Genomic DNA, 27,604 nt, shown 5'->3' with positions numbered 1-27,604 from the left:
CTTCAAGTTTCTAGGTTCTATCATATCTCAAGACCTAACATGGACACCTAACATCAAAAACGTCATCAAAAAAGCACAACAAAGAATGTTCCTTCTGCGCCAACTCAGGAAGCTCAAACTGCCCAAAGAGCTGCTGATTCAGTTCTACAGAGGAATTATTGAGTCTGTCATCTGCACCCGGGGGAAATTCACTTACCTTCCCTACCGGTTCACAAAAGTGCCTGTCATCAGCGCATGCGCAAAGCCTTCTGCACATGCACAGATGCTTTAAAAAAGCAACGTCATGATGTCCGCACAGGTGGGCAGAGCCTCCCGCAGCCGCTGCTACCGATTTGCCTGAGCCAGAAAGAACCGGCTGAACCTGATCTGCACCTGTCTGGCTCTGCAACCAAACAAGACTTCAACGGATAGTTAGGACTGCAGAAAAAAAAATTGCTACCAACCTGCCTTCCTGTATACTGGACCTGTATACTGTATACTGCAGTGGTTCTCAACTTGTGGGTCGGGACCCCTTTGGGGGTCGAACGACCCTTTCACAGGGGTTGCCTAAGACCATCCAAAAACACATATTTTCAATGGTTTTAAGAATAATTTTATGGTTGGGGGTCACCACAACATGAGGAACTGTATTAAAGGGTCACGGCATTAGGAAGATTGAGACCCACTGGTATACTGTATACTGAGGACCTGTATACTGCACAAGTCAAAAAGAGGGCTGAGAAAATATTTACAGAATCCTCACATCCTGGACATAAATTGTTTCAACTCCTACCCTCAAAACGACGCTATAGAGCACTGCACACCAGAACTACTAGACACAAGGACAGTTTTTTCCCAAACGCCATCACTCTGCTAAACAAATAATTCCCTCAACACTGTCAAACTATTCACTAAGACTGTATTACTATTATTCTTCTCATCCTTACTAGTATTTATCTCCTCCTTATGACTATAACCATGTTGTTTGCATTTTTACGATTTATATTGTTCTGTTTGTTTCCTAGTATGATTTGATTGCTTATTAGTACCTATGGCCATCACTAAGATACCTTATGATTCTTGATGAATGTATTTTTTTTTCATTTTTTTTTCCTTTTAGTATATGCACCAAAGACAAATTCCTTGTGTGTCCAATCACTGTTGGACAATAAAGAATTCTATTCTATTCTATTCTATTCTATTCTATTCTATTCTATTCTATTCTATTCTATTCTATCCTATCCTATCCTATCCTATCCTATCCTATCCTATCCTATCCTATCCTATCCTACCCTACTCCTAATTCTAATTCTAATTCTAATTCTAATTCTAATTCTAATTCTAATTCTAATTCTATATACCGCTTCGCAGTTTCTAAGCAGTTCTAAGCAATACCTCTCTAAGCAGTTTACAGTGTCAGCATATTGGCCCCAACGATCTAGATCCTCATTTTATCCACCTCAGAAGGATGGAAGGCTGAATCAACCTTGAGCCTGGTGAGATTCAAACTGCCAAATTGCAGGCAGCTGGCAGGCAGAGAAGTAGCCTGCAGGACTGCACCACAGCGGCTCTTGCGATGGGTATTTAGCGCAGCGAGAAGAAAGGAACGACACTGGGAACAACACATCTGGTTTGGTGCCTAGCATTTGTGAGTTTCTTTGTTGCTCTTCCTGACCTGGACTGTGGACTTAGACCCTGGACTTGTGCCTTGACTCTTGAACCTACTTCTTGGACTTGCCTTTGCCTTGGATCTTGATGGTGGACTTTGGTGTGGATGTGCCTGGCTTTGCTTCTACCTTGTCCTTGCCTTGTAGACTGCTCCAACTCCTTGGATTCATTGTGGGAGTCATTTCAGAACTGAATTGGGAAACTCATTGGGAGTTGCTTCAGGGGTGGGTTCTACTTACCTTTACTACCGGTTCGCAATGGGAGCACCTTCTATGCATGTGCAGAAGCTTCTGCGCATGCGCAGATCGTCAATTATGATATCCGGGTGGATGGGCGGAGCCTCGTGCCGCTTTTACTACCGGTTCTAAAGAACCGGACAGAACCCACCACTGGGTGGCTTGTTGCTGAACTGGGATTCCCTGGGGAAGACTTTTGGAGAGCTTGGAAAGCCTCAATAAACCCCTTGAATTCTCCGTGGTGTATGTGCGTTTGAGAGGGAACAGGACAGTTAGGAAAGCAAGGATCTCAAGGCCTGCTTTTAATAAGCAGTCAAGAAACCAACATCAAAGGTTTTAAAACACCAATTTTGGTTGCTTCCTATAATCCACGACCTAATTGCAGCAATACAAATGTTTCTGTGATGTTCCCCCAACTCATTAAAAAAACCTCTGGAAGAGTTTTGAAGTTTCTCAATGTTCTTCAAGGGGGCAACCCCATGTAGAGCACATTGCGACTAAGGCCTGAGTAATTATGTCAGTCTGGAAAATAATGCCATTGGCACACAAGACAAAGTCCTGACCTTTTCACTGAACAGGGGCTGCAAGTCCAAGAGGACCCTCAGGTTGTGCACTGGTTCTGTTCCGTCCATCAGAACAAGAGATGGCAAATTCTTGGATCCAGAGGCCCTAAAGCCCAAAGCCTTGCTAGGGATAAACTGAAGCCTATTCTTCCTCCTGCAGCCCCCAATATCCTCCAAGGCCATCCATGGAAATACTTCTTGGCCAGGAGCAGAAATGTAGGGCTGGGTATCATTAGCACATCGCTGATGGCTTCTCTCAGAACCTGCAAGTAGATTGTAGATGCTGGGTAGGGGGAGTCTTCAGCCCTGAGGCATCCCATAGTACCAGAACTGTGGGTTCCATCTCTCCCCTGCATCACCACCACCTGGAATGGGTCCAGAGGAAGGAGGAGAGCCATGCCTCCCTCTCCCAACTCTCAGAGATGGTCCAGAAGATACCATGGTCCTGAGGAAGGAAGGCTGTTCCATAACTTCAGGAGCATTGTGGTGGTGCAGTGGTTAGAGTGTAGTCCTGGAGGCTACTTCTGCTGACAGCTGGCTGCCTGCAATTTGGTAGTTCAAATCCCACCAGGCTCAAGGTTGACTCAGCCTTCCATCCTTCTGAGGTGGGTAAAATGAGGATCCAGATTGTTGGGGGCAAGAGGCTGACTCTGTAAATTGCTTAGAGAGGGCTGTGAAACACTGTGAAGCAGTATATAAGTCTAAGTGCTATTTATATTGTGGCACCTTCCCTGATTTCATGCAGCAGTGAGAAACTGTAATATTCTTCCCTGAGATGTTATTGGATGGGACAATTCCGAACAAAGGAATTTAGCAAAAAGATGGCTGGGCTTTGTAAGTAAAAACCAGTAAAATGTCCCCGTGATCCTATTGGTAGCATTTGAGGGGGGACCATGGGCACCTGGCCTCTAGTGGCATGTGGATCAGAGCTCACCCATCAGCCCCCCTCCTTCCTCTCCTCTCCTCCTGAAACTCCCTCCAAAACCTCCATGTCAAGAGCACTCTGGGAAGAGGAAGGCACCCAGTCCCTACCTCCTGGCTGGGGGGAGCAAGAGGGGCTGCCTCTCATCTCACTGCCTTGCCCCTGCTAAGCTTCCATGTCAAACTATGTGAAGAAGTGCAGAGATGAGCCTGAAGGCAGCACAGAAAAGCAAGGACGGACAATAGAGTCCTAGCCAAGGGAAGGAGTGAGAAACACACTCAAGATTGTGCCACCTTGATTCACTTTGCTACAAGAGGAGACAGAGGGAAACTCTGGTGGGCTTTCAACCTCCTGTAATTATACTTCACAACAATACAGGAACCTTCCTGTATTCCTCTTATAGCTTCCTGGTCTGCCCTACCTTGGAGGCCTGACAAAATACGGACACTTCCTGGTGAAGAGCCAGTCCTCTACCAGGGAGGCGATGTGACCAAAACTGCATCCCCAAACGTCACCAGAGGCCCAAACGTCACTCCAGCTCTGCTTCCTGGTTCCCCTCTCCGGTTCCAGAAAGCAGCCCCCCTCCCCCCCACCATTTGCCAAGAAGACAGCACTCCCCATGGCATCTTTCTACACGCAAAGCAGAAGGAATCCTTCAAGCGGAGCCAACGGTGAGTAGAGGGAGCCCTCGGTTTACAACTGGTTGATGAGCAAGCTTTCAAAGTTACAACGGACTTCGAAACAGCTACTCACAGCCGGTCTTCAGAGTTATGATTGCTGCACCCTTCCCCGTGGTCGTCTTATTGCCACTTCTGGTGCTTGGCAACCGGCTTACATTGGCAACTGGTGGCAGCATCTCATAGTCACGTGGCTGCAATTCACAATGTTTTTTGCCATTTTCCAGGAGAATGGCAAAAAACACCATACTGGATTCGCTTAACAACTATGTGATTTGCTTAATGACTGCTATTTATTCATTTATTTATTTATTTAATCTAATTTTTATACCGCCCTTCTCCCGAAGGACTCAGGGCGGTGCACAGCCAAAGATAAAACAAGTACCTATATAAAATTTAAAAACAATTTAAAAACACATTAAATAATTTGGCCCGACGTCATTAAAACAAAAACAACCCATTCAAATTAATGTTTAGGCCAACCCAGCTTGTTGGAACAATAACGTCTTGAGGGCACGGCAAAAGGTGTGCAAGTCAGGGATCATCCGTATCTCCGGGGGCAATTCATTCCAGAGGGCGAGTGCCCCCCACAGAGAAGGTCTCCCCCTGGGTGTCACCAGTTGACATTGTTTGACCGACGGTACCCTGAGGAGCCCCTCTCTGTGGGAGCGCACTGGCCGGTGGGAGGCTATCGATGGCAGAAGGCGATCTCGTAAGTACCCAGGTCCTAAGCCATGGAGCGCTCTAAAGATGGTAACCAACACCTTGAATCGCACCCGGAAGACCACCAGGAGCCAATGCAGCTCGCGCAAGAGTGGTGTTACATGGGAGCGCCATGTTGCTCCCACAATCACCCGCATGGCCGCATTCTGGACCAGTTGGAGCCTCCGGGTGCTCTTCAAGGGGAGCTCCATGTAGAGAGCATTATAGTAGTCCAGACAGGAAGTGACGAGGGCATGAGTGACCGTGCGCAAGGAGTCCCGATCCAGAAAGGGACGCAACTGGTGAATCAAGCAAACCTGATAAAAAGCCCCCTTGGCCACAGCCGTCACATGATCTTCTAGAAACAGCCGTGCATCCAGGAGGACACCCAAGTTACGAGCCCTCTCTGAGGGGGCTAAGATCTCACCCCCAATAGTCAGCGATGGAACCAGCTGGCTATAATGGAATGCCGGAAACCACAGCCACTCGCTCTTGGAGGGGTTGAGTCTGAGCCTGCTTCTCCCCATCCAGATCCGCACGGCCTCCAGGCACTGGGACATCACGTCAAGGGCATCATTGGGGTGGTCCGGGGTAGAGATTTACAGCTGAGTATCATCAGCTACTGATGGAACTTCACCCCAAAACCACGGATGATCTCACCCACGGCTTCACATAAATGTTGAACAGGAGGGGCGAGAGGACCCGTCCTTGCGGCACCCCATAAACAAGGCGCCTCGAGGTCGACCTCTGCCCCCCTCCCAACACAGACTGCGTACGGTCAGAGAGGAAGGAGGAGAACCACCGCAACATGGTACCCCCTACTCCTAACCCCTCCAACCGGCGCAGCATGATACCATGGTCGACGGTATTAAAAGCCGCTGAGAGGACTAATAGGACCAGGACAGAGGAACAACCCCTGTCCCGAGCCCTCCAGAGATCATCAACCAATGCGACCAATGCCGTTTCTGTGCTGTAGCCAGGCCTGAAGCCTGACTGGTACGGATCTAGATAAACAGCTTCATCCAGGTACTGGGGAAGTTGTCGCGCCACCACACTCTCAACAATCTTCGCCACAAAGCGAAGGCTGGAGACTGGACGATAGTTCGCTAATACAGCCGGGTCCAGGGAAGGCTTCTTGAGGAGAGGTCTCACCACTGCCTCTTTCAAGGCGGAGGGGAAGAAACCCTCACTCAGAGAAGCGTTAATAATCTCCTGGAGCCAGCCTCGTGTGACCACCCGGGAGGCCAGCACCAACCAGGAGGGACACGGGTCCAATAAACATGTGGCAGCACTAAGTCTACCCAGAATCCTGTCCACATCCTCGGGAGTCACAGGGTCAAGCTCTTCCCAGATAACACTCTCAAGACCCACCTCCATCACCCCATCTGAACCTACCCAGTCGGAGTCCAAGCCTTCCCGAATCTGAGCGATTTTGTCATGCAGATATTGCACAAAATCCTCAGCCCTGCCCTGCAAGGGGTCTTCCTGCACTCCCAAATGAAGTAGGGAGCAGGTCACCCTAAACAGGGCGGCTGGGCGGTTCTCTGCAGGCACAATAAGAGCGGAAAAATAATTAGATTTTGCCACTCTTATCGCCACTAGGTAGATCTTAATATGAGACCTCACCAGTGTTCAGTCAGATTCGGAACGGCTGGCCCTCCAATCGCTCTCCAGGCGTCTTTTCCGGCACTTCATCTCCCTCAGCTCCTCAGAGAACCAGGGAGCCAATTGGGATCGGCACCGGCTATGACTCACTTTATGACTTTGTAAACATGGTTGTAAAATAGTCTGGCCATGTGGTGCCTTGATTTATGACTGCTATGAATTACAATCAAAATTCCAGGCTCCATGTGGTCATAAGTCAAGGACTACCTGTACAGAAGAATGACTTGGGGGCAGCAGTGGGGAATAACTCAGAGAGCCTCCTTCTCTCTCAGCCGTGTAACAGGAGCGGCCAAGTGGAGCAGCCAGAGTGAGATGGGGTGGGGTGGGGGGAGACACACACACTGCACCGAGTTGCCCCTGGAACCAAAGCAGCTTGAAGACCGAGAGGCCCCCCCTGGACACGAGTGTCCAAACAAGGACAACAGCCACTTCCTTCATGCCAGCCGAGCTTCACCCCCCCCACCCCCCCTGGCAAGATCCCACACAAAGGACCCACCCGATCCTGCTCAGAAATCAGCTCCTCTTCCCAGGCTGGCAAAAGCAGGTTGAGAGCAGCAGAGCCTTCTCTCCACTCCCTCCCCTCTGCTGCCTCCCCTCGGGCCCCCCAAGCGTGGAAAGAATGCGGAGCTGGACGCCCGCAAGCCAAGATCCAGCTGCTCTCTTGCAAGTGCCTGAGCAGATCCTTCCTAATCAAAGCCACGCTGTCAAGCGCCACAGAATTTCGCTCTTAAAGAAAGAGCAACAAATAAGCCGTGTTGCATGGAAATATTTTCTTTCACATTTGAATGCAATTAAGGGCTTTAATTGCAGGGCTGGGTGAGGGCGGCCTGTCCATTGCTCCATGACAGACGTTGCAGGGTGGAAAAAATCCGAATCCCTTTTGCGTTTACATGGCCTACCCGTTTGTCGCGTCTCTGTGGATCAGCGGAGCCTTTTGGGACGCCGGAGGGAAGACAGCTTGACTGCGGCCACCTCTGGGATGGGGCCAGCAGATGTTGAACTGCTTAGGTAGCAAGGAGGGAGGGAAGACTCAGAGCAAGAGAAGAGGACGTGAAATGCTGGCTGTGGAAGGCGTAAAGTGGGAGGAAAACTTCACAAGCTGCTCAGAATAAAGAAGAGGAAAGGGGGAGAAAAGGCTAAAAGCTAGAGGGGAAAACTTGACATGCAAAGGGCTGGAAGCTAAAAAGCGATGCTGGAAGGGAGAGCTGCCCATGGCGGGAAGAGTTCAGAACGACATATAAAGAAGACAAGAAGATAAAAAAGACAAAGACTAATAAAAAAGGAACAAGGAGAACGGGACAAGACCAAGAAGGCCACAGCCCACCATGGGAGAGTAGGTGGAGTATAAGGAAAATCCTGACTTGAACTAGATGACCTTCAGGGACACTTCCAGCCCTAGGATTCTATGAGAAGGGTGAACTCTTGGTGGTTGGCAAGTCAGTCCTTGGCCTGAATGAGGAAAAAGGCTGCTTCTTTACCTCGGCCTCCTCAGGACTTTGGCAATCGCTGTGGGACGAAGACATGGATCCGCCATTCAGCTGTGAGGGATGGAAAAAGGGGGCACATTTATCACAAGACATGGAGGGTGGCTGGGAAAGACCCCCCTTTATTGGTTGGAGAAAGCAGCTGGAGGGCTTTGCAAAGGCAGACACCCTGCTCGATTAAAGAAAAAAAAATTGAGACTCTTTGGGCAAGTGAAGAGAAAGGAAAAACAGGCCATGACCTTCTTTCAGAGACCTGGTTTGGGCTGCATACCAAGCCATGGTTTGTTGAACAAACCACACCAGGCTGACTTATCATATTGCACTAGGACATCAGGTGACGTTTAAAGGCTAGGCTTAGGTGTTCTGACTGTGCAAAGGCAGAGCAGATGTGCATTATTATGGCTCAACATCATGAAGTTGAACTGGAAGAACCTGGGGTCCCTCACAGCCCCCAAAGGCAACAGTGCTCCAATCAGCAATGGCCAGAGAATTCCTGTCAAACGTCTAGAGATGGAAAGCAATCCTGGATCCATTTCAAAGGCCAAAATCCCTGGGTCCTGCAAGGAGAGACCAAATGACCAAACTTGCTGGCTGGAGAAGATGACTAGGACAGAATGGTTTCCAAAATGCTCCTCCCAAAAAGAACGACCAACGCTCAACTCCGCTTACCTGTGTTTGCGCTGACCCATTCGTCATAGGTGGAGGAATTCCCCCTGCAGAAAATACAGAAACAACTCCAATGAGCAACCGTTCCTGTGAAATCCCTAACCCCATGCAGAGGATTGGCCCTCTCTGGGTCGGAGAGCCACCAATTCTGCAGCTTCTGGGGCGAGGACCAACCCAGAGTGGCAGGTTGCGCAGAAGAGCTCCACCTTGGGTCACAGCACAGGACAGCCCATGGTTAAGTGAGAACGGGTCACAAGGGTTAGTGCAGGGATAGAGACCCACTGGTCACCTAGGCTGGGAAGTAACCACCAACCAGCCCAGAAAGAGGCCTGGGGGAGCCCCTCTGCAAGGAAGGACGCAGCTGTGTCCATACAGTCACCGCTCTTGAAATCAACTTGGGGGAGACTTTATTTTTGCTAGCGTGAAATGCAGAAAGGTTCTCTTTCTCCCATTCTGATCCCAACATAGACACACACGTACTGGAACTGGAGAACTGATTCAAGTAGGGATCAGGCCCAGGGTTGGGTCAGGGTTGCTGCTTAGTGTAGTGATGGCCCTAACGTAGCTGGGTTTGTTAGCTATGCCAGGTGAGTTCGTGGGCCTGTCTCTGCTGAGAACTTGTAGAACATCAACCCTCATCAGCCAACTCAGAATGGGCAAAGCTTCAGGTTCTGGAATCCAACAACTCCCCAAACTGCAGGGAGCTCAGATCCATCCCATGGTGTCCTCCAAAATCTCACCTTCTCATTCTTCTGCTCCCATGAGGGGTCAGTGATCTGAACCCAGCCCAAACCCAACACTCTCTGCTACACCACACAGGCGGAAAAAGGGCATGCTGCCTGCTCCAAGGGCACATTAAGTGCCAAGGTGGCATCAGGCCAGTTGAACCAGAAGCAGCCTGCAAAATCAGGAGCTCAAACCTTCTTAATGTTGCAGGAAGCTTCCCTCTCCTCTCTCCCTGTGCTGACAACTCCCCTGAGGGCCCGGCCAACCCCTCCGCAGCCCCTTGCCCAGAAGAAAGAAGGGCCATATCTGAGCCTGGCCTGCAGCATTTGGAAAGCAGGTCTGGGCACTAGTGGTTGCTTCTGGCACTCTGCCTGTGTCTGCTGCTGCTGCTGCTTGCAAAGAGAACCGGGGGCTCCTTCTACGCGGAGCCAAGAAGAAAGTATCTCCAATCCGTCTCTTGGTTGTTCCTGAGCTCAACATCTGACACCAGCCGCTTCCCTCCCTCCCCTCCCCCCACTGCAAAAATCTCCGAGTTGTTCTTTTGGAGTCTTTCTTTCCACTGAGAGCCAGAAAAGAGGGCAGGCAGCTTCAATAGGAAACAGCTGTGCTAAAAACACAGAGCTCTCCATTCAGCCTGGCTAAGCGGGGGAAGGGGAAGCTGGTGGTGGAATCATATAGGTTGGGTGGAAGGTATGATCTCCCTCCCCACCCCCACCCCCAGGCAAGAAGGAGCAGGGAGTCTGTGTAGCTGCTGGGATCCAGTCCTTGCTGTTTGAGACCTGGGTCTTGCAAGTCCAACCTGCTGAAGGACAACCGGACACCCGCTGCAGCCCCAGGAGAGGGCAGGGTCAGCTGGGGGATTCCTGGGACACTTTTAAGTGTGGGAAAGGGAGGGGGCCCCTGGGAGGCCTATGACTGTCATGCCCACTCTCAAAATGGAAAGATGGACATTTATAGTTGGGCAGCAGGGGCATCTGCCCAAGAGGGAGGTCAAAAAAGTCACAATGGCAGCTGCAATCATACAAAGTTCCATTCCTTTTTTAATGTCTGTTTGATACCTCATCCCCGCTCTCCCCAGGCAGATGGGTAAATTGCCTATTCTAGTCTAAGAGAATTAGCTACGGATGCTTTCAAAATCTGTTTACTTCACTTGCGACTGCCAAGAGGACTTGCGGAAAATTTGGTTCCAGTTCTGTCCATGGAAGGTATCTGGCACTCCATGTCTGCCCTTCCGCCAGCATCTAATGGTGACATTCTTCAGCCACTTTACAACAGCTTTTCTGCTCAAAAGTGGGAAGGAGTGGGCTTAATTTACCTATAAAACACAGTTTATAGGTCCCCCTTTGGGCACATATATCAGCTGCAGTTCTGGAAATGACATGGCCTTTTAGAGTATGTAAGTGCTTGTCAAACATGGCAATTTCAAGATGTGTGGACTTCAACTCCCAGAAATCATTGCTGGGTGAGAATTCTGGGAGCTGAAGTCCACACATCTTAAAATTGCCAAGTTTTCAAAGCACTGGGTTATAGCCTGCAATTTCATTTCTCACTTCTTCAGGGCTGAGTCCTTAGAAATAGATTTGGCGGTTGAGGTTAACCTACAAGAGAGCCGAGGTGCCTTTCTCAAGAACAGGCTCCTGGTGGAATCCCTCACCTCGAATGTGTTCTTCAGCAGGAGCGACACCACGTTTCTTGAAATGTTCATCTGTGGCAGGGTCCACTACTAGCAACCTCGTTTCGTTTTCCATAGACTTGATGTGGGCCACAACTTCTGAATGCCTCATGCCTTCCACATTGATCCCATTGACCTGCAGGACAGCCAAACCAAAAAGGAAGAAGCTGGTAAGAAATGCACATTAGGGCAACACCAGAGAAAGTAACACTTAGAGTAAAGAGAACTTCCATCGGCCACCCTTTTTTTAAAAAAAGTTTTTATTTCTATTTTTCATAAACACATTTACATGTACAGTCATTTCCATCATTTTTCATTCATCTTTTCTTTTAACTTTCATTTTTCATTTTTACTTTTTCGGGGCTGCTCTTTTACCCATCAGCCACCCTGATGGGATTTTCTCTTCCCAAGACATCAAGTTCTCAAAGCATGCACTTATGGAACACTAAGGGGCTATTCGCTGTAGCTCACCAAACTGTGATTACATCATGTGCCATAATATACACACAGAGAGACTCAGGGAGGAGATTATGGGGCCACTGGAGGAATAGTGGTAAACCACCTGTGGTCCTAAAGAAGCAATTGCCCATCTCAGTGGCTACAAGCCATAATTACCTTGTTCACACCACTTCCTAATCAAAAACCAGCCAGCCCATGCAACCCTGTCACACAATATGAACTACGTAGCATGGAACATTATTTAAATTCCAATGATTTTCTTGCTGCATCATCAACCCCAGCAAGAAGTGGGATGCCAGAACCCAAAAAAAACCCCAGCTCCCAGCTTTAGTTTTCAGTGGCAAAAATATATAGTGTCTCTCTGTGTGTCTATGTCACACACATACAGTATATGCATATTATTTTATGCAAGACAAAGGATCAGACCAGCTCTGTAATGTTCAGAGGACTATAAATGAGGATGAAGGCAATATTTGCTCCAGGAGGCTGCCCATTTGTCAGGTGGGATAATGAAGCCTCTTTGTCCATGCACAGAGGCTAAATAACCCCTCAGAGAGAGAGCCATATTCAGGAGCCAGAGGCTGGAGGCATTGCTTAAGCCCTGGGAAGGCAGAGAGCATTAGGAAGGGACTCGGGGTGACCCTTCTGTGATGGAAGAGGGATGGGAGGAGAAGCAGAATCAGGCCAGCTCTGGTCTTCTAGCCACGCTCAATCAAGTCGAGTTCTACTCATCCCATGGGAGGTGTTTCCGGATCTGGTCTACCTCACAGGGCTGACATTGGTATTAGCACACGATGCACATTATCAAAAACAGCAAATGCAGAGTAACATATAACAAGTAACATGCTGTGAGGAGGGGAACAGAGGAGGGAAGATCTGTCAAATGAAGCTGAGCAGTTCCTGCTGTCTCCATCCCCGGGCAAAGCTACACTTGTTAAATGCCCACCACCTCTTCCTTGGGAGTTGATCCTTGGGAACACAGGTCCTGGAGTTGCAAATATCCACAAGGTTCATTACTTATTGTGCTGATTCCAGCAAGACTTCATTCTTCTGGCCAACCCTCTCCCGGTCAGCCTCCATTTCCAGCCCACTCTCAATGGCTGCTCTGGCTCTCTCCCTCCCCTTTAAGTAATCAGTGGGGAAGGGGGGGCAGAACCCCTGCAGGTGCCCACAGAGCTCTCCAGACATAGCCCTGGAGACGCTGCCAACCTTCTCCCCTCCTGGCAACCTTGTGCTTGCAGTGTTTAAACAGGTGGCCTGGCGGGGGCTGCGGGAGGCTGAAGGGAGCTCGAAGGGGCAAAAGAGCAAATAGAAGAAAGCCGCCCCTCCCTCCCTCCCTCCCTCCCCCTGCACCAGCCAAACACTCCCAAGTGGAGGAACAGCCCATCAAACATTGATGCCAGTCCTGAAGAGCAGGAGGTGTCTGGATTGGGTGGCGCCTCCACAGGTCACCAAGTCCATTTATGTGTCTGGGAAATGCGCCAGGTGTGCTAAATTAATTATCAGAGGCCGATGGGTGAGGTATTGAGCGGCAGGAAAGGAGGACTTCTCTTTCTCTTCCCTCTCAGAAGTCCATGCACCCGCTTGGAGAAAAGGAAACAGTCCAAAAGAGCCTTTTCCGGGATGCCCCACAAGAATTGCCCCAGAAAAGGGCGCAAAGGGAAGAGGGTCTCTGCAGCTCAGGACTGAATTGGGGGGGTTCTTGGTGCTCTCTGAGCTTGTGGTTTGCTTTCAGATGTTTCCTTACCTGACCTGGTTCCAAAGTTCTGACGGTCGCTCCCCCCTCCCCCCCAGTCACATGACTGCACTTTAGGCACTTGGCAATGCAGCCACATTTGCAGACCCCCCACACACAATCAGGTGACCATGGTTTACTATGGGTTAGCTGAATAAGGTAGTCCTTGACTTACAACCATTCATTTAACAACTGTTCGAAGTGACTATGACACTGAAAAAAGTGACTTATGACCATTTTTCACACTTACGGCCACTGCAGCATCCCCACGGTCATGGGTGCTTGGCAAAGGTGGGCATTTATGATGGTTGCAGCCTCCTGGGGTTGCGCGATCCCCGTTTTAATCTTCCCAACTGGCTTTTTTTTTTTTTATTTGATTTATATGCCGCCCTTCTCCGGAGACTCAGACTTTTGACAAAGAAAGTCAACGGAAGCCAGATTTACTTAAAAAACGCATGGTTCACTTAACAACTGCAGTGATTGATTTAATGACTGTGGTAATGAAGGTCATAAAATAAGGCGTAAGTCACTTAACAGCTGTCTTGCTTAGCAGTGAAAATTTGGGGCTAAATTGTGGTCATAAGTAGAGGACTATCTGTAACTTCTGGTTTTTGGCAAAACTATGCCACAGCAAAGAATGAGTTTGCTTAGCAGCCATGGCGTTCGTTTTACACAACTATGTTCGCTTATGGACTGCTGCAGAAAAGGTCATAAAAACGGATCAGTCATGAAAACGGCTCCTTTTACAACTGTCACGACATACGGCCCAGTAGTGGGTTCCACTTACCTTCGTTACCAATTTGGAACTGTGAGCGTGCGCATGAGCACGCTCGTTTCACTCATATACGGCACTTCTACACATGCGCAAAACCTTCTGCGCATGCCCAGAGCATCCGTGATGATGTCCGGGCGGGTGGGCGGAGCCTCCCACCACCACCACTACCGGTTCACCCAAACCAGGGTGAACCAGTAGAAATCCACCACTGATACGGCCGCAATGGGCAAGCTCCACTGCAATTTTAGGTTGAAATTACCTGTACCAGGTTGTGTAACAAAACATCTACAAGCAAACCAGCCAGCTCAAAGAGCGCCCAGGGCCCCCCCAGGCAGTAGGGGTTTCAATTTCAGCTGCTACCGGTTCACTCATGGGTGTGCGCATGCTCACGCGTGCACGACGCTTCTGGCAGGCCTCCCGGCGCCACCGCTACTGGTTCGCCTGATCCAGGACGAACCGGTAGCAACCCACCACTGTCCCCAGGGAAGGCAGCCCCAGCCCAGGGTTTCCTCTTCTGGATCAGCTCCTGCTCGGGCTTCTCTCTCGGAGACGGGGATCCCTCGGGAATGGAGACTCGAGGGCATTCCCTCTGCCTCTTTTTTAACTTTTTAACATCCTCATTTTAACCTTGTTCTTCATGCTGTGTTTGTTTTTTAATTACGCTTTTTATACCCCTGTATGTTTTTATTGTAAACTGCAATAAAATAGATGAGATGGGCAGTGTGGAAATTTGATAAATGAATAAAATAAACCTGTAAAACCAAAGCTTTCACTTGATGCCAACTCTGGTTTTGGCTTCCTTTTGCCTATCCACTCGCTGAGGATGATGTTGTATAAACAGTGAGAAAAAACACCTCAAACATGTCTTGCCACCTAGGAGTGGCAATAACATTCCCCTCCAAGAGGCAGGATCCTTCTCCTGCTTCCCAGATCCCCTCATTACCTCCACAAGTCTGTCTTGTGGCCGGAGACCCGCCTTGAATGCCGGGGAATCTGGATCCACCGAGCGGATGAACTGGCCAGGCCTGGACTTCTCGCTGTGCAGGTTGAACCCGTAGCCATTGGGCCCTTTCTTGAGGTGGCAAAGTCGGGGCCCCAAAGGATCCTTGGCCTGCCCATTCACATCCTGGGTTGGGGGGAAAAAGAGAAAAAGGCATTGTTTTTTCTTCTTTGGTAACAATAAAGAGCCCCATAGAAGCACCAAGCAAGACCTGCCCGCCCAAACGCCAGGAGGACAGAGTATAAATAGACTCAATGGGAGGAAATGTCTTGGATAAAATCAATTGTCCCATCCCATCCTGACAGAATACATCTGAGGGGCTTACTAAATGGCAAGAAGATAAAATTAGCTAGGCCTGATCAGCTCAACAGCAATTCATCCCTGCGCATTACGTGGAAGAAGAACCCCAAGAGACAAAGGTAGAAGCTCTCCCTTAAGCAAAATGGGGAAACAGAGAAGGCATTTTTGATCCATCAGAGTAAAGGGAAAGGCCTCCCTTCACTAGGCTGGTTTATTTTCAGGCATAGACCAAACTTCCACAGAACAATGAAATGCGTAGAAAAACTGAACTATGAAAAACTACATACAGGGGTGCTATTCAACAGCTTCTGACAGGTTCTGGAGAACCGATAGCAGAAATTTTGAGTAGTTTGGAGAACCAGCAAATATCACTTCTGGCTGGCCCCAGAGTGGGGTGGGAATGGAGATTTTGCAATATCCTTCCTCCAGGAGTGGGGATTTTGCAGTATCCTTCCTCTGCCACACCCACCAAGCCACGCCCATAGAACTGGTAGTAAAAAAATTTGAATTCCACCACTGACTACATATATTTGCCTTCTAACATGAAAAATAATATACCTGATTTTGTTTATCCTCTAAGGGTCGTAATAGCCATCACAAATAAACACCAATGGGCAACTTCTTTGATTCTGCAGATTTATCCGCTAATAAGGAGGAGGCCTCTTCTTCCATAGGGCAGCCACAGTGATCAGCAAGGAAGGGGGCTCCTGATTCAGAGCAGCAAGCATGAGACCACTAACAATTCAGCAAAAGCACTGCATGCACACTCCATGGGTTGCTACCAGTTCAGTCTGGTTCTTGCGAACTGGTAGTAACGGTGGCAGGAGGCTCCGCCCACCCGCCCAGATGTCATCATGGACAATCTGCGTGTGCGTGCTCCCATTGCAAACTGGTAGCAAAGGTAAGTGGAACCCACCCTTGAAGCACAGCCTTCACATGGAGTGGATCTGATCCTAGACGGCTCTTCCAGAACTGCTATGGATGGAGCATTGAACCCAGGAAGCATAAATGTTTTGCAAGGAGCAGAGAAACAAATAGCCAGGATCAGAAATGGGTCTTTGAATCGAGAACTTTGCCCACTCTGGGTCTCCACTCTTTGGGGCCCCCAGTTCTCCTCCTCCCACCCTGCTGTGAGCAACACTCTGCAGGTGACTCAGTATAGCTTTCTCCCACTTTCATTCAGACTATAGTTTACAATAGGATTAAAATGTAGTTTAAAAAAATAAAGAAAATATCTAAAGCTCCCTCTACAAGAAAAGCAAGAAAAATAGAAAACCCACATCCATTGAAAAAACTAATACACTGTGTACCTCTTGGCCTGACAGAAAAGAGGAGGCCAGTTCTCAGCCATCAGTCTTAATTATCTAAGTGTCAGACGTACGGATTAGATCCACACATGAAGGGTTCAATTAAACTGATTTATTGCCTAAGCCTCTGCACAAAAATCTTCTTAACTAAAGTCAGCACCTGCTTAGAGTTAGATAAAGGTCAGTGGGAGCTGCTGGACTTAGTTTGCTTGGGGCTACATAGGTATTCCAGGCTGACCCCCTTGTCACTCAGCCCCAGGTTTTGCAATTCTTTCTCCTAGCGAAGTCTGAAAAATAAATAATGTAAACTAAGATTTGATTTGCTAAGGAACAGCCCAGCTTGGCAGATCTCAAAAAGCTCAGCTGGCTCAACCTGGTTGAGATTTAGAGAGGAGACCACCAGGAGACTCCAGGACTGGCAAGATGAAACATCGCAAAAGAACACTGCCAAAGAAAACCAAATAGATGTATCCATGAAGAGACCAGGAGTTAATGCAGGCTGAAAGAGGACAACAGGCTAAAAAGATACCACTGAGGAAGCCGATCTTTCTGAGCCAGCTGAACTTGGAGATAAGGTCACTCATAGAACATAGAAGAATAGAGCTGGAAGGGACTTTGGAGGTCTTCTAGTACAACTCCCTGCTCAAGTATGAGACCCTATATCATTTCAGACAAATCATTGTCCTGTCTCTTTCAGAAAGCCTCCAGTGATGGAGCACCCACAATTTCTGAAGTCCAGCTATTCCACTGATTGGTTGTTCTCACCATTAGGAAATTTCTTAGTTCTAGGCTGCTTCTCTCCGTGGATAGTTTCCAACCAGTTCATACACTTTCTGCCACAAGGACAGCATAAGGAGGCTCCTCCGAAGCCACCCGTGACCATAAAATGCTTCCTGCCACCCCCCCCCCCCAGCTCCCAGGAAGCTCTTCCCTCCCAGGAAGGATGCTGATCTGGCATTCTTCGGGCCATCCTGTCAAGCCAACTGCTGGGCCTGGAGCCATCACCTTTAAAAGCAAGGCCATGCTGCACAATTGGTTTGGCAGAATGAAGGTTCTCTCCCTCCGCCTCCACCTCTCAGAGAGACAGAGACTATATCCTTGTCTCAACAAGCATGGAAATTATGAAAAGAGGTGTGCATGGCATATTGGGGTCTCTACCCCACCACCCAGATAAGGTCTCATTTAGTATACAAATTTGTTCTCATTCATATAATTCCTATTTTCTATTAACTCAGGATTACTTCTTTCTGAATATATTTCTTTCAAAGTTTCAAACTGGGACTGGCAAAGACCCAGGATAGAAGAATAGAGAACTTGCAGTAAGAAGAGACAGGAGCACCTAAAATAATTTTGCTAACGTCTGATAGTGGAAAAGGTCAGGGAGTTCCAAAACGAATTCTGTTTTTGCCTTATTGGTTATACAAAGCATTTTTGCAGGCGCTTAAACTCTGGGTGCCGAGGGCTACCTCAGCTGCCTCCTGAAAGAGTTGCAGGACTCAACTCATAAAATGGCATGTGGAGCAACTAAACGTGGGGAAAAGCCAAGATTGTTTACTTTATTTACTTAAATCGCATTCAGAAATTCTGAATTAGAAGACTCAGGAATTGGGATTAAACCGCTGGGAAAACTTCAGCAGCTCAGAGACGCTGAAATGCCACTTGGATGGCTGGAGGCGAGGGAGAAGTCAGCTGTCTCCTTAAGGATGAAAAAGAGGGGGCCAAAGCCAGCCTGTGGTTCAGTATTTAAAAAGGCCTCAGCTTCTCTCAACAGGCAATGCCAACTCGATGCAAATGGACAGAAAGGAAATTGAACAAGCGGCAGACTTTGTCTTCCTGGGGTGGAAACTTCAATGGGGTGGCAACTGGAATAAGGAGAGGTTTCTTACTTAGGAGAAAGACTATGGCTACTCTGAAGTGCAGAAGCCTCAGACTGCAGCAAAGTTAGTTGTTGTCCAGGCCAACATTTTCCCAGCTGTAACGCCTGGCTGTGAAAGCCGGAGCATCAGAAAAGAAAGAAGGAAGCACTGAGCTGTGTTGCTGGAGAAAATGGCTGAGAGCACCTTGGACGATCAGAAGGCCAAATCATCTGAGGCTGGACGAAGTCAAAATAGGCTCTTGCTGGAAGGATAAAGCTGAAACTGAAATACTTTGCAGGCACAATGCAAAAACTGGAGTCAGTGGAGAAGACCCTGATGCTTGCAAAAATTGAAAAAAAGCGCTGGCAGAGGACAAGATAGTACAACAGCCATGATTTCCACCAAGACGTAGAGTGAAAAGCAACTGAGCAATAATGACCAACAGAATTGCTATTCCAACTCAGTGGCCTTCGGGCTCTTTCCCCTTAGCTCATTTAACTATCATAAAACCCCTCAAGGCTGCAAGCCACCCAGGTGACTTCTTTCCGGAGAAGTGACAGAAAGTTTAAATCAGTGGTGAAATCTGAACCGGTTTACTACCGGTTCACTGGCTGTGCGTGCGCAGTGCGCACCACACACCAAATGTGAGGTGCGCACACACAGTGCACGGCAAAAGACAGCATGCGGTAAGTAGAACAGTGTGGCCAAAGAGGTTGTAGAAAAAATGCTTTTAAAAGTTTTTTAAAAAGCCTTTGATGATTGCGTGGCTCAACTGGGCATGGGGGGGCCCCAGAGATTTTTGCTACCAGTTCTCCGAACCACCTGCCACCATCGCTACTGGTTCAGGTGATCTGGTCCGAACCGGGAACATTTTACCCCTGGTTTGAATATAAGTTGGGGATGGAGCTGTAGCTGGGGAAGGATGTACTTTGTCCACACAGAATTCCTCTCAACCGAACATCTTCAGATTGTAGAAAGTAGCTACGTATATTTGGGAGATTTGTCTCTTTCAAAGCACATTATGTCAGGATATTGTTCTATACAAGCAAAAGTTCAGGCAAGTACCACTAATGCATTGCTCCAAGCTGTCACCAGCATGACTTCATGCAGCAAAGGCTGTTTCTTAATTGAAGACAAATGTCCCCCACCAAGCAAGCACTTCTACCCCACAAAGCCCTCTGGCCTGGGCCATTGCTTGAAACCAAAACCTCTAACCAAGGGCTCCTACAAAGCAACAGGTTCATGTAAATGGTCTGCAGCCTGGTTCAAATTAGCCCCAGATGGCTATGGAAAAATAAAGAGCATCATGAAAGTAGGAACAGTAACAACAAGGGTGCAAACTGAGGGGAAAAAACCTGCTATAGCAAAGAATGCCTTTTCAAAGCATTTAAGTTATTTTTCATTTTTATTTGTCTTGCATAAAATGTTATTTATTTTAAGCCCTATTTCCCCTTCTTTCTTTTTTTAGATAGGACTCATGTTGGGTGCCAGAAGAAAACAAAGAAGAAAACAAAGGGACAGCTCACAAAAGCTTCTGTTTTTAATACAATTCGTTAATCAGAAAAGGTGTGCTACTCCTGGGTACTTTTAACCTGCCAGAAAGGAAAGCAAAAACCAAGCAGCTTCTTCCTGTTGCCCATTACAGTGTGGAACTGCAAACATCAACGTCACTTTTCTTGCAAAGGCAGAACAAGACTGACAAGCGCTGAACATGCTTGCAGAGTCGCATCATCCCATTTCTCCATTTTTTTTCTCCACAGGCATTTTGGCTACACTCTGACATTTGATTTCTTCTTTTAAGTGAAGTCTGATGTATTTGTTTCCATAGCACTTCACGGATATTTTTATAACATGTCAAGATAGATTTAATTTTAATTTGTTTTCTATTATCCAACATTGTGTCATCTGCACATTGGATCTCTCCACCTTCAAGTCATTACAAAAAATGTTGAAAGCTACACCTGACTTACTTCCTCTCAAGCCTAATGAGGATTCAGGCTGCGCAAATTCCAGGTACAATTTTCCAGCCCACTTAATTGCTATGCCATCCAGCACATATTCAACTAGCTTGTCAATCAAAATAGATGAAAGACTGAAATCAAGATATTTATGCTTATATCATCCCCACAACCTGTTTTGGAAGTTAGCCAATCAAATCACGAAAATCTTTGATCTTAGCAAATCCAGGCTGACCTCTAGTGCCGCCTAATTATCCAGCTCCATACAATCTATTTCTCTATGATCTATTCTAGAATCTTTCCAAATACTGGTCAGACTAATTATCCACTGTCCTTGAAACCTTGAAATAAAAAGGCAACATTTGCCTACCTCTAGTCATTCAAGATTCCTTCAAGGGTTAACAGGCCTTCAGCAAGTTCCTTCTGCATCCTAAAATACAATTAATCTTTTCCTGGAGATTTAGCTCATGTAAAGGAAGTATTCCCTGGCCATATTACCATTCATTTCACTTTTCAAACTTGCCACTTCACTCCATACTTCCTAACTGCAATGCATTTTTTTTACAATCTCACACCTACATTTTCTTGCTTCTTCTCCCACATCTGCCCCCCAAATAGTCCCTGCAATGCAGATAGTCCTTAGTAGGACTGCTGGTGGAAAAGCTACCCCCACATGCTTTGGGGGAACCAAGCTTCCATTTCTGAAAACATTCCTTGTCAAAGACGATTTCTCCAACTCAGAGCAAGGCTTCAGACAAGCCTCTCTCAGGTTTTTTTCTTAATTGAGGAGAATTTGTCCCACTAGATTAATTTGGTCTGGCAAGTATCTTTCTAACTGCCTAAAAGGCCAAGAATGCTACTGGCACCAAATAAATTGTTTAAGGACATACGATCTTTGTCCCACCTTGGCAAAGTATTTGGGGGGGGGTGTGCTGTGACTGGAAGGGCTGGCTTTGCACTTTGGGTATTGGACATAATTCAGAACAGACAGAAGTGAAGATTTAAGGAGCAGAAAAGAAAGGAAGGAAGGAAGGAAGGAAGGAAGGAAGGAAGGAAGGAAGGAAGAAAGAAAGAAAGAAAGAAAGAAAGAAAGAAAGAAAGAAAGAAAGGGGCTTTTGGAGTCTGGAAAACTGGAGCCAGTGGCTTTGGTTTACTGCCTGCAGTGGGGTAAACTTATTTTGCCACAAGATTGATTGATTGATTGATTGACTGATTGATTGATTGAGTCAAGCTTGTAATAGGTAACAGATCAAAGTATAAACATGATTATGAATACATGAAATGGATACATATAAAAGAGAACATTACGAGAGGGATGGAAGGCACACTGGTGCGCTTATGCATGTCCCTTACAGACCTCTTAGGAATGGGGTGAGGTCAACAGTAGACAGTCTAACGTTAAAGTTTTGGGGGTTTGGGGAAGAAACCACAGAGGCAGGTAGTGCATTCCAGGCACTGACAACTCTTGTTACTGAAGTCGTATTTTCTGTAATCATGTTTAGCATGGTTTACCACAAGTTTGTATCTATTGTGTGCTCGTGTATTGTTGTGGTTGAAGCTGAAGTAGTCATTGACAGGTAGGACATTGTAGCAGATAATTTTATGTACTACGCTTAGGTCTGACCGAAGATGGCAAAGTTCTAATAAATTGTCTAATCCCAAAATTTGAAGTTTGGCGGCATAAGGTATTCTGTTGCGAGCAGAGGAGTGGAGGACTCTTCTCGTGAAATATCTCTGGACTCATTTGATTGTATTAATGTCCGATATGCAGTGTTGATTCCAGACAGACGAGCTGTATTCAAGAATTGGTCTAGCAAAAGTTTTGTATGCCCTGGTTTGCAGTTCAATATTACCGGAGAAGAAGCTACGCAAGATTAGGTTAACAACTTTTAATGCTTTTTTGGCAATGTTGTTACAGTGAGCTCTGGCACTTAGATTTGAGATGAGTACTCCAAGGTCCTTAATAGAATGAGGGTCGTCTATAAGGTCGTATCCGCCCACCTTGTATTTAGTGTTTTGATTTTTTTTTGCCAATATGTAAGACAGAACATTTGTTGGTTGAAATTTGGAGTTGCCAATTGTTTGACCATTCTGATAGATAGTCAAGGTCTTTCTGTAGGGTAGCAGCATTGTCAGTGGTGTTGAATAGTTTTACATCATCAGCGAAGAGAACGCAGTTGCTTATAATATGATTGCAAAGGTCATTTATGTAAAGTATAAAGAGTGTGGGTCCTAAAACACTTCCTTGGGGGACACCACTGTTAACTGGTGCAGGGTTTGATAGGGCATTCCCTATTTTGACTACTTGTTGCCTGTTAGATAGGAACACAGCTATCCACTTATGCAGGGATCCGGAAATGCCATAAGATTTTAGTTTTAGAAGTAGCTTGTTGTGTACTACTGAATCAAAGGCTTTACAGAAGTCTATATAAATTGCATCTTTTGCTTTACCCTGGTTGAGTTGGAAGTCCATATGTTTTTGCAGTGTAGGAGTTGCAGATTGCACGACAGGTTTTTTCTGAAGCCAAACTGCTTATTAGAAAGTAGGTTGTTGGTCTAAATAGAGGGTAATGGATTGGTTTATGATTGATTCCATGTCTTTGCATGTGATGCAACATAACGAGATTGGTCTGTAATTTTCAACTAGGCTGAGGTCACCCTTTTTGAAAATAGGGATGACTGTGGCTAGTGACCATAAGTTAGGCAAGTAACTGGATTTGAAAGATATTTCATAGATTATACTAAGAGGTTCTGCTATGGTGGTTGAGAGATTTTTAAAGAAGTAGATACATAATCCATCAGGGCCAATAGATAGAGATGGTTTTAGGTTGGGTAATGCGTTTATTATGGCATCTTCTGTGAAATCGACTTGTAGTAGATCATTGTGATTAGTTGTGGTACGATTGGGAAATGTGGGGCATGATCCATTGTTGTTTACAAGGACTGAACCGAAGAACGTGTTGAAGAGGTTGGCCTTAACAGTTTCATCATTACAGTCTTTCCCATTTGGCCCTTTTCGTGGTGGGATGGATCTTGAGTCTTTAAGTTTGTTGTTTACAAAATTATAGAAGGCCCAGGTGGATTTTTTATATTTTTTATATGTTAAGGGACATTTTGGTAGGATTTCCTTTGATTTTTAGACGGTGGGATCAGTGGTGAAATCTGAACCAGTTTACTACCGGTTCGTTGGCCATGCATGCGTGCATGCACAGTGCACACCAAACGCGAGCTGTGCGCACGCATGTGCAGTGTGCGCCAAAAGGAGGCTTGGGAAGATAAGTAGAACAGTGGGGGGGGGGGTGATCAGCTGTGGCATGCGTGGGAACCTTTTAAAAAACTTTTTAAAAACATTTTTTACTACCGGCAAATAGGTAGTAAAAAATACTTTTAAAAAGTTTTTAAAAGGTTCCAACGAACGCGCAGCACAGCTGTGATTGTCAGAGGCTTTTTTTTTTTACTTTTTACTTTTTTAAAGCATTTTTTACTACCGGCTCGGGTGAATAGGTAGTAAAAAAATGCTTTAAAAAAGTAAAAAAACCCGGCTCTGGCGATCGCACAGCACAGCTGGGTGGGATCCTACACCCAATCTCAAAGACATCTTGTTTCTGGCTCTGTTAATTAGTGCCAGGCAGAGAAATTGTCCTGCATTTGTTCCTATTATTTTTCATTTAGTTTGATGAAAGAGAACCTGATTTCAAACGTGAAAAGGAGAAGATGGTTTTGGTGACATCTGGGATTCCTGCACTTAGTAATGCGGTGGAGAAGGGCTGGGCTTGCATGTCTGGAGGTTCCCCCCCCCCCCCAAGTGGTTCATAGTTTCCAAAACTCCTAAGGAAAGCTGTGGGGGGGGGGGTGTTCGGAGGCTGCCAAGAAGCCTTTTTTAAAAAGTGCTACTCTCTACTGTTGCTAAAGAAGAGGAACAGATTTTCTCCTGGACAATGGATAAATTTAGTGCTTTAATTCAAAGGAAGAGAACTTCAGATATGTTGTTCCCCAAATTTCTTTCCCCATAATTTTGGTGGAAAATTAAAATAGGTCTAAGCAGCCATTTTCTGCTATTTCTCCCTCTCTCCAATATTTGGATTGGAAGGTTATTTACCTGTCTATGTAGCCATTGGGTAATTGAAGCCTGACTTCCAGAGGTTCTGGTTCCAGATTTCCAAATCTGTGCTAGTTGTGTGTTGTGTAAACTGCACACAATTCACGTCCCATGGACACTAGGTACAGAATGCTTTCTAGATCTGATTATCAAGCGCAATGTCTACTCTCCTCAATAAAGTGGAAAGCTTTTGTACAGCCAAGTTGGAGCCATCAAGCTAGCACAGGAGCCAAGTAGACAGAATGTGGGACCATCATCTCTGAGGGACAAAACCTCACCTTCAGGTTTTGTAGGATGGGTACACCACAAAGCCTTCTTGCTAGGCCATACAGGAACTCACCATTTCCCCAGGATGACTGCTAGTGGCCATCCTATTCTGCAGCACATGCAAAATTGCAGCATAAGATCACAAAGATGGTTTCAGATAATCCGTTTGTCCCCTGAGAGAAAAGCCATCATGCAAACAGGGGGATCTTTCCTTGCTTTTGCCCTGTCAGGTTCGCAGACACATCAACAGCCTGACAAATAGTAGCAAAGGATTTCTTGCTACCATCCCACCAGCCTGACCTATCGTAAACACATTTGAGACAGAGTGTAAATCTCCAGATTTACACTTGCAAAATGTCTGGCTCTGAAATCCATCCAACTTTCCTGGCAGTTCCTATTCCTGCCACCCTCATCTCCTGACTGAAAGCTGAGTGATGACAGCCAGGAGATAATCCCATGGCGAGATAGCAGAGTGAGCTGGTCCCCCACTCCCGGTTGGTTGGCACCAGATGGGTCACCCGTTCACTGCTCGAGCCTCTTCTTGACAGCAGGGACTTCAGAGGGGAAGGGCAAAGAGTTCTTGAGGGTGAGTCGGGGCTCTGGGTATCAGCAGGATCTTTGTGCCCGCTCCCACAAAATCCACTTCAGGACGGAGCTAATCTTTAAAACAGCATTTCTGAACTTTGGCAACCTTCAACTCCCAGGTCCACCTACCTTAAAGCTGTCAAGATTGAACAAGACTGCTGTAAAGGCAGCCCTCAAGATTAGATCCTGTACAGAGTTGATCCGATTTCAAGAAGAACCCAAGGAGAGAGCAGAAAAAACACCTTCTTGGCGGTTCTGCACCCCATCCCCCTTGGTGATTCCAGAGGGTGTACCTATGCAGGTGTGCTGGCCCAAGGCCGAATACCTGTTTGAGCCAACAAAAGATCCTTTCTATTTGTCTAGGATCAGGATTGAGTCCTACAACTTTTTTAATAACAATTTTGCATTTGTTCAACTCAGGAGGCACCCAGAAAAGCCTGCAGTTATAAATGGAGAGCAAATCGGTATAATAAAATGATAAATAAAACCATTGAATAATGCTGCAATGGGACCATTATGCTCTTCTACTCAACCAGACCATTTGTTTCAGGGCCAAATTGCTATTTCTAAATATTTCCCTACAATACTAGGGAAAGTGTATAACCACTGAGCATAACACTGAAAACCTGCAAGAGGATTTCCTCTTATGTTGTGATATCAAAACTCAAAAAAACTGTAATATAAGCTCTAAAATAAGTGCAGCCACATTTTAAAAAATCATTTTCTTCCTCCCATTCTGTAAACCCACCCGCTCCTGCTCTTCCCACCCCAAAAACTACAAAGGCAACCCTTTCCCCCTCCTGCAAAACTCCTGCAAAGCAGAACACCTGGACAGCTGGGGGGGGGGGACAGCCCTTTCGCTTTCTTTTCCCCTGTGGTCACTCCCCCCCCCCCAATAGGAGAGCACCTTAGAGAGAGGCTCTCCATCTGCAAGGGGATCTCACCGGCCAGAGAAAAGGCTCACCATTGGATCCTGCCGCCCACATAAAGCCAAGATGGGCTGGTCCCCAGATTGGTGAGCAGGACCATGGAGCCGGCTCTGACAACTCGCCTTCCTTGATACTCTGTGCGCCTCAGGCAGAGAAAATAAAATAATAACCACCTGGTGACATCTCCCCTCCTTCCTGGAAGAGAGGGCAGCAGGTAAACAATCCAATTATGCAGCTTGTGTTGAATGACTCCCTAGCCAGGAAGCTGGGCGGGTGGCTGGGACATCTGAATTTCTATTACGCTTCTTCTCTTCAGTGGGAGCCTGGCTCCTCCGCAGGAGACCAGAAGAGCTGGCTTCCCAAGGTGCAGCCGGAGGCCAGGGGCCCTTCAGGCTTTCCAGTTCTTGTCACGGCCCCTTCCTCTGGAAAGAGTTTTGTGCAAGGCAGAATTGTGACCATCTTCTCCCCACTTTGGTTCTATGGGGAGGGAGAAATTGTCATCCCCCAAATCAAGTGTCCCGCCTGAGGTTCTTCTGCAGCCATAGAGCAAGGAGTCCTTTGATCTCTCTGTACTGGAGGGTCCTCTGGTGAGTCAACAGAAAGCAGAGAGGCCTGGACGGCTGGGGAGCTGCCTAAGCCTTGTTAACTGTATCAGGTGACCACGACACAACTCAGTTGCATCTACCCTGGGACAAAAGGTGCCCAGTTCGGGTGGAAAGGGCATCATGCCTCACTTGCAATCTTAGGATCGCATAGTAAGGCAACTTGATGTCAGTGGAGGGCCCCTGTGGCCCCTTAGATCCCTTGGGGAGAAACTCTACTTGGCAGCATTTTTTCATCTCTGGTGTGAAACGTACAATTGTTCCTCAAATTTGACAAAGCATCTCCCATCCACTACAGCATGGGAGGGGGCACGGATGTGCGCCTGGCCCAAATATTCTGCCCTTACTCTGGCAATGCATGCATTTTTAAATTACTTTCTCTTCCTCTTTATTTAAGTATTTGCAGCAGCAGCAGTTCACAACAATAAAACAATATGAAAAATATAAAAGGCATCAATAAAATCAATACAATTGAAAAGAAAAATGAAATCCTTGTCCTTACACCCACTAACCACACAGCTCCCAGGCAGAACACGGACAGAAAGTTTGTCCTGGGTTCAAAATGGTTGCCCATCCTGGCCTTTTCAGGCAGAACAAGCATCTCGTGTCTCTCATTTCACTTCTCGCATTTGGTCCTTGGCCATTCAGCTCACTGGGCCCAAGTTGACATCTTCTTCCTCTCTTGGACAACTACTGTAGTGGGAGATATTTGCATAATGGGAGGGGGGAAGGGAAAAGCAGTGGGTGGGGCCAGAAGCCAAGGTGGAGGGAG

At 47.0% G+C, this 27,604-nt stretch overlaps 1 protein-coding gene across 1 annotated transcript in view; it reads right to left on the bottom strand.

Annotated features, from left to right (window-relative positions):
- NHERF2 (NHERF family PDZ scaffold protein 2) overlaps positions 1-27,604 on the bottom strand; it is a 96,837-nt gene that overhangs the window by 7,322 nt on the left and 61,911 nt on the right. Inside the window, exons 3-6 of the mRNA XM_070955042.1 lie at positions 14,873-15,055; positions 10,943-11,096; positions 8,566-8,609; positions 7,891-7,950 (exon numbers count right to left, since the gene is read on the bottom strand). Coding sequence (XP_070811143.1) covers positions 7,891-7,950; positions 8,566-8,609; positions 10,943-11,096; positions 14,873-15,055 — 441 coding nt within the window. The remainder of the gene's footprint in view (positions 1-7,890; positions 7,951-8,565; positions 8,610-10,942; positions 11,097-14,872; positions 15,056-27,604) is intronic.

The sequence above is a fragment of the Pituophis catenifer genome, unplaced genomic scaffold (assembly GCF_029215685.1).
Source record: "Pituophis catenifer annectens isolate HBS135680 unplaced genomic scaffold, rPitCat1.0.hap2 SCAF_16, whole genome shotgun sequence".
NCBI classification, from domain to species: Eukaryota; Metazoa; Chordata; class Lepidosauria; order Squamata; family Colubridae; genus Pituophis; species Pituophis catenifer.
This window is presented reverse-complemented; position numbering and strand designations above follow the sequence as displayed.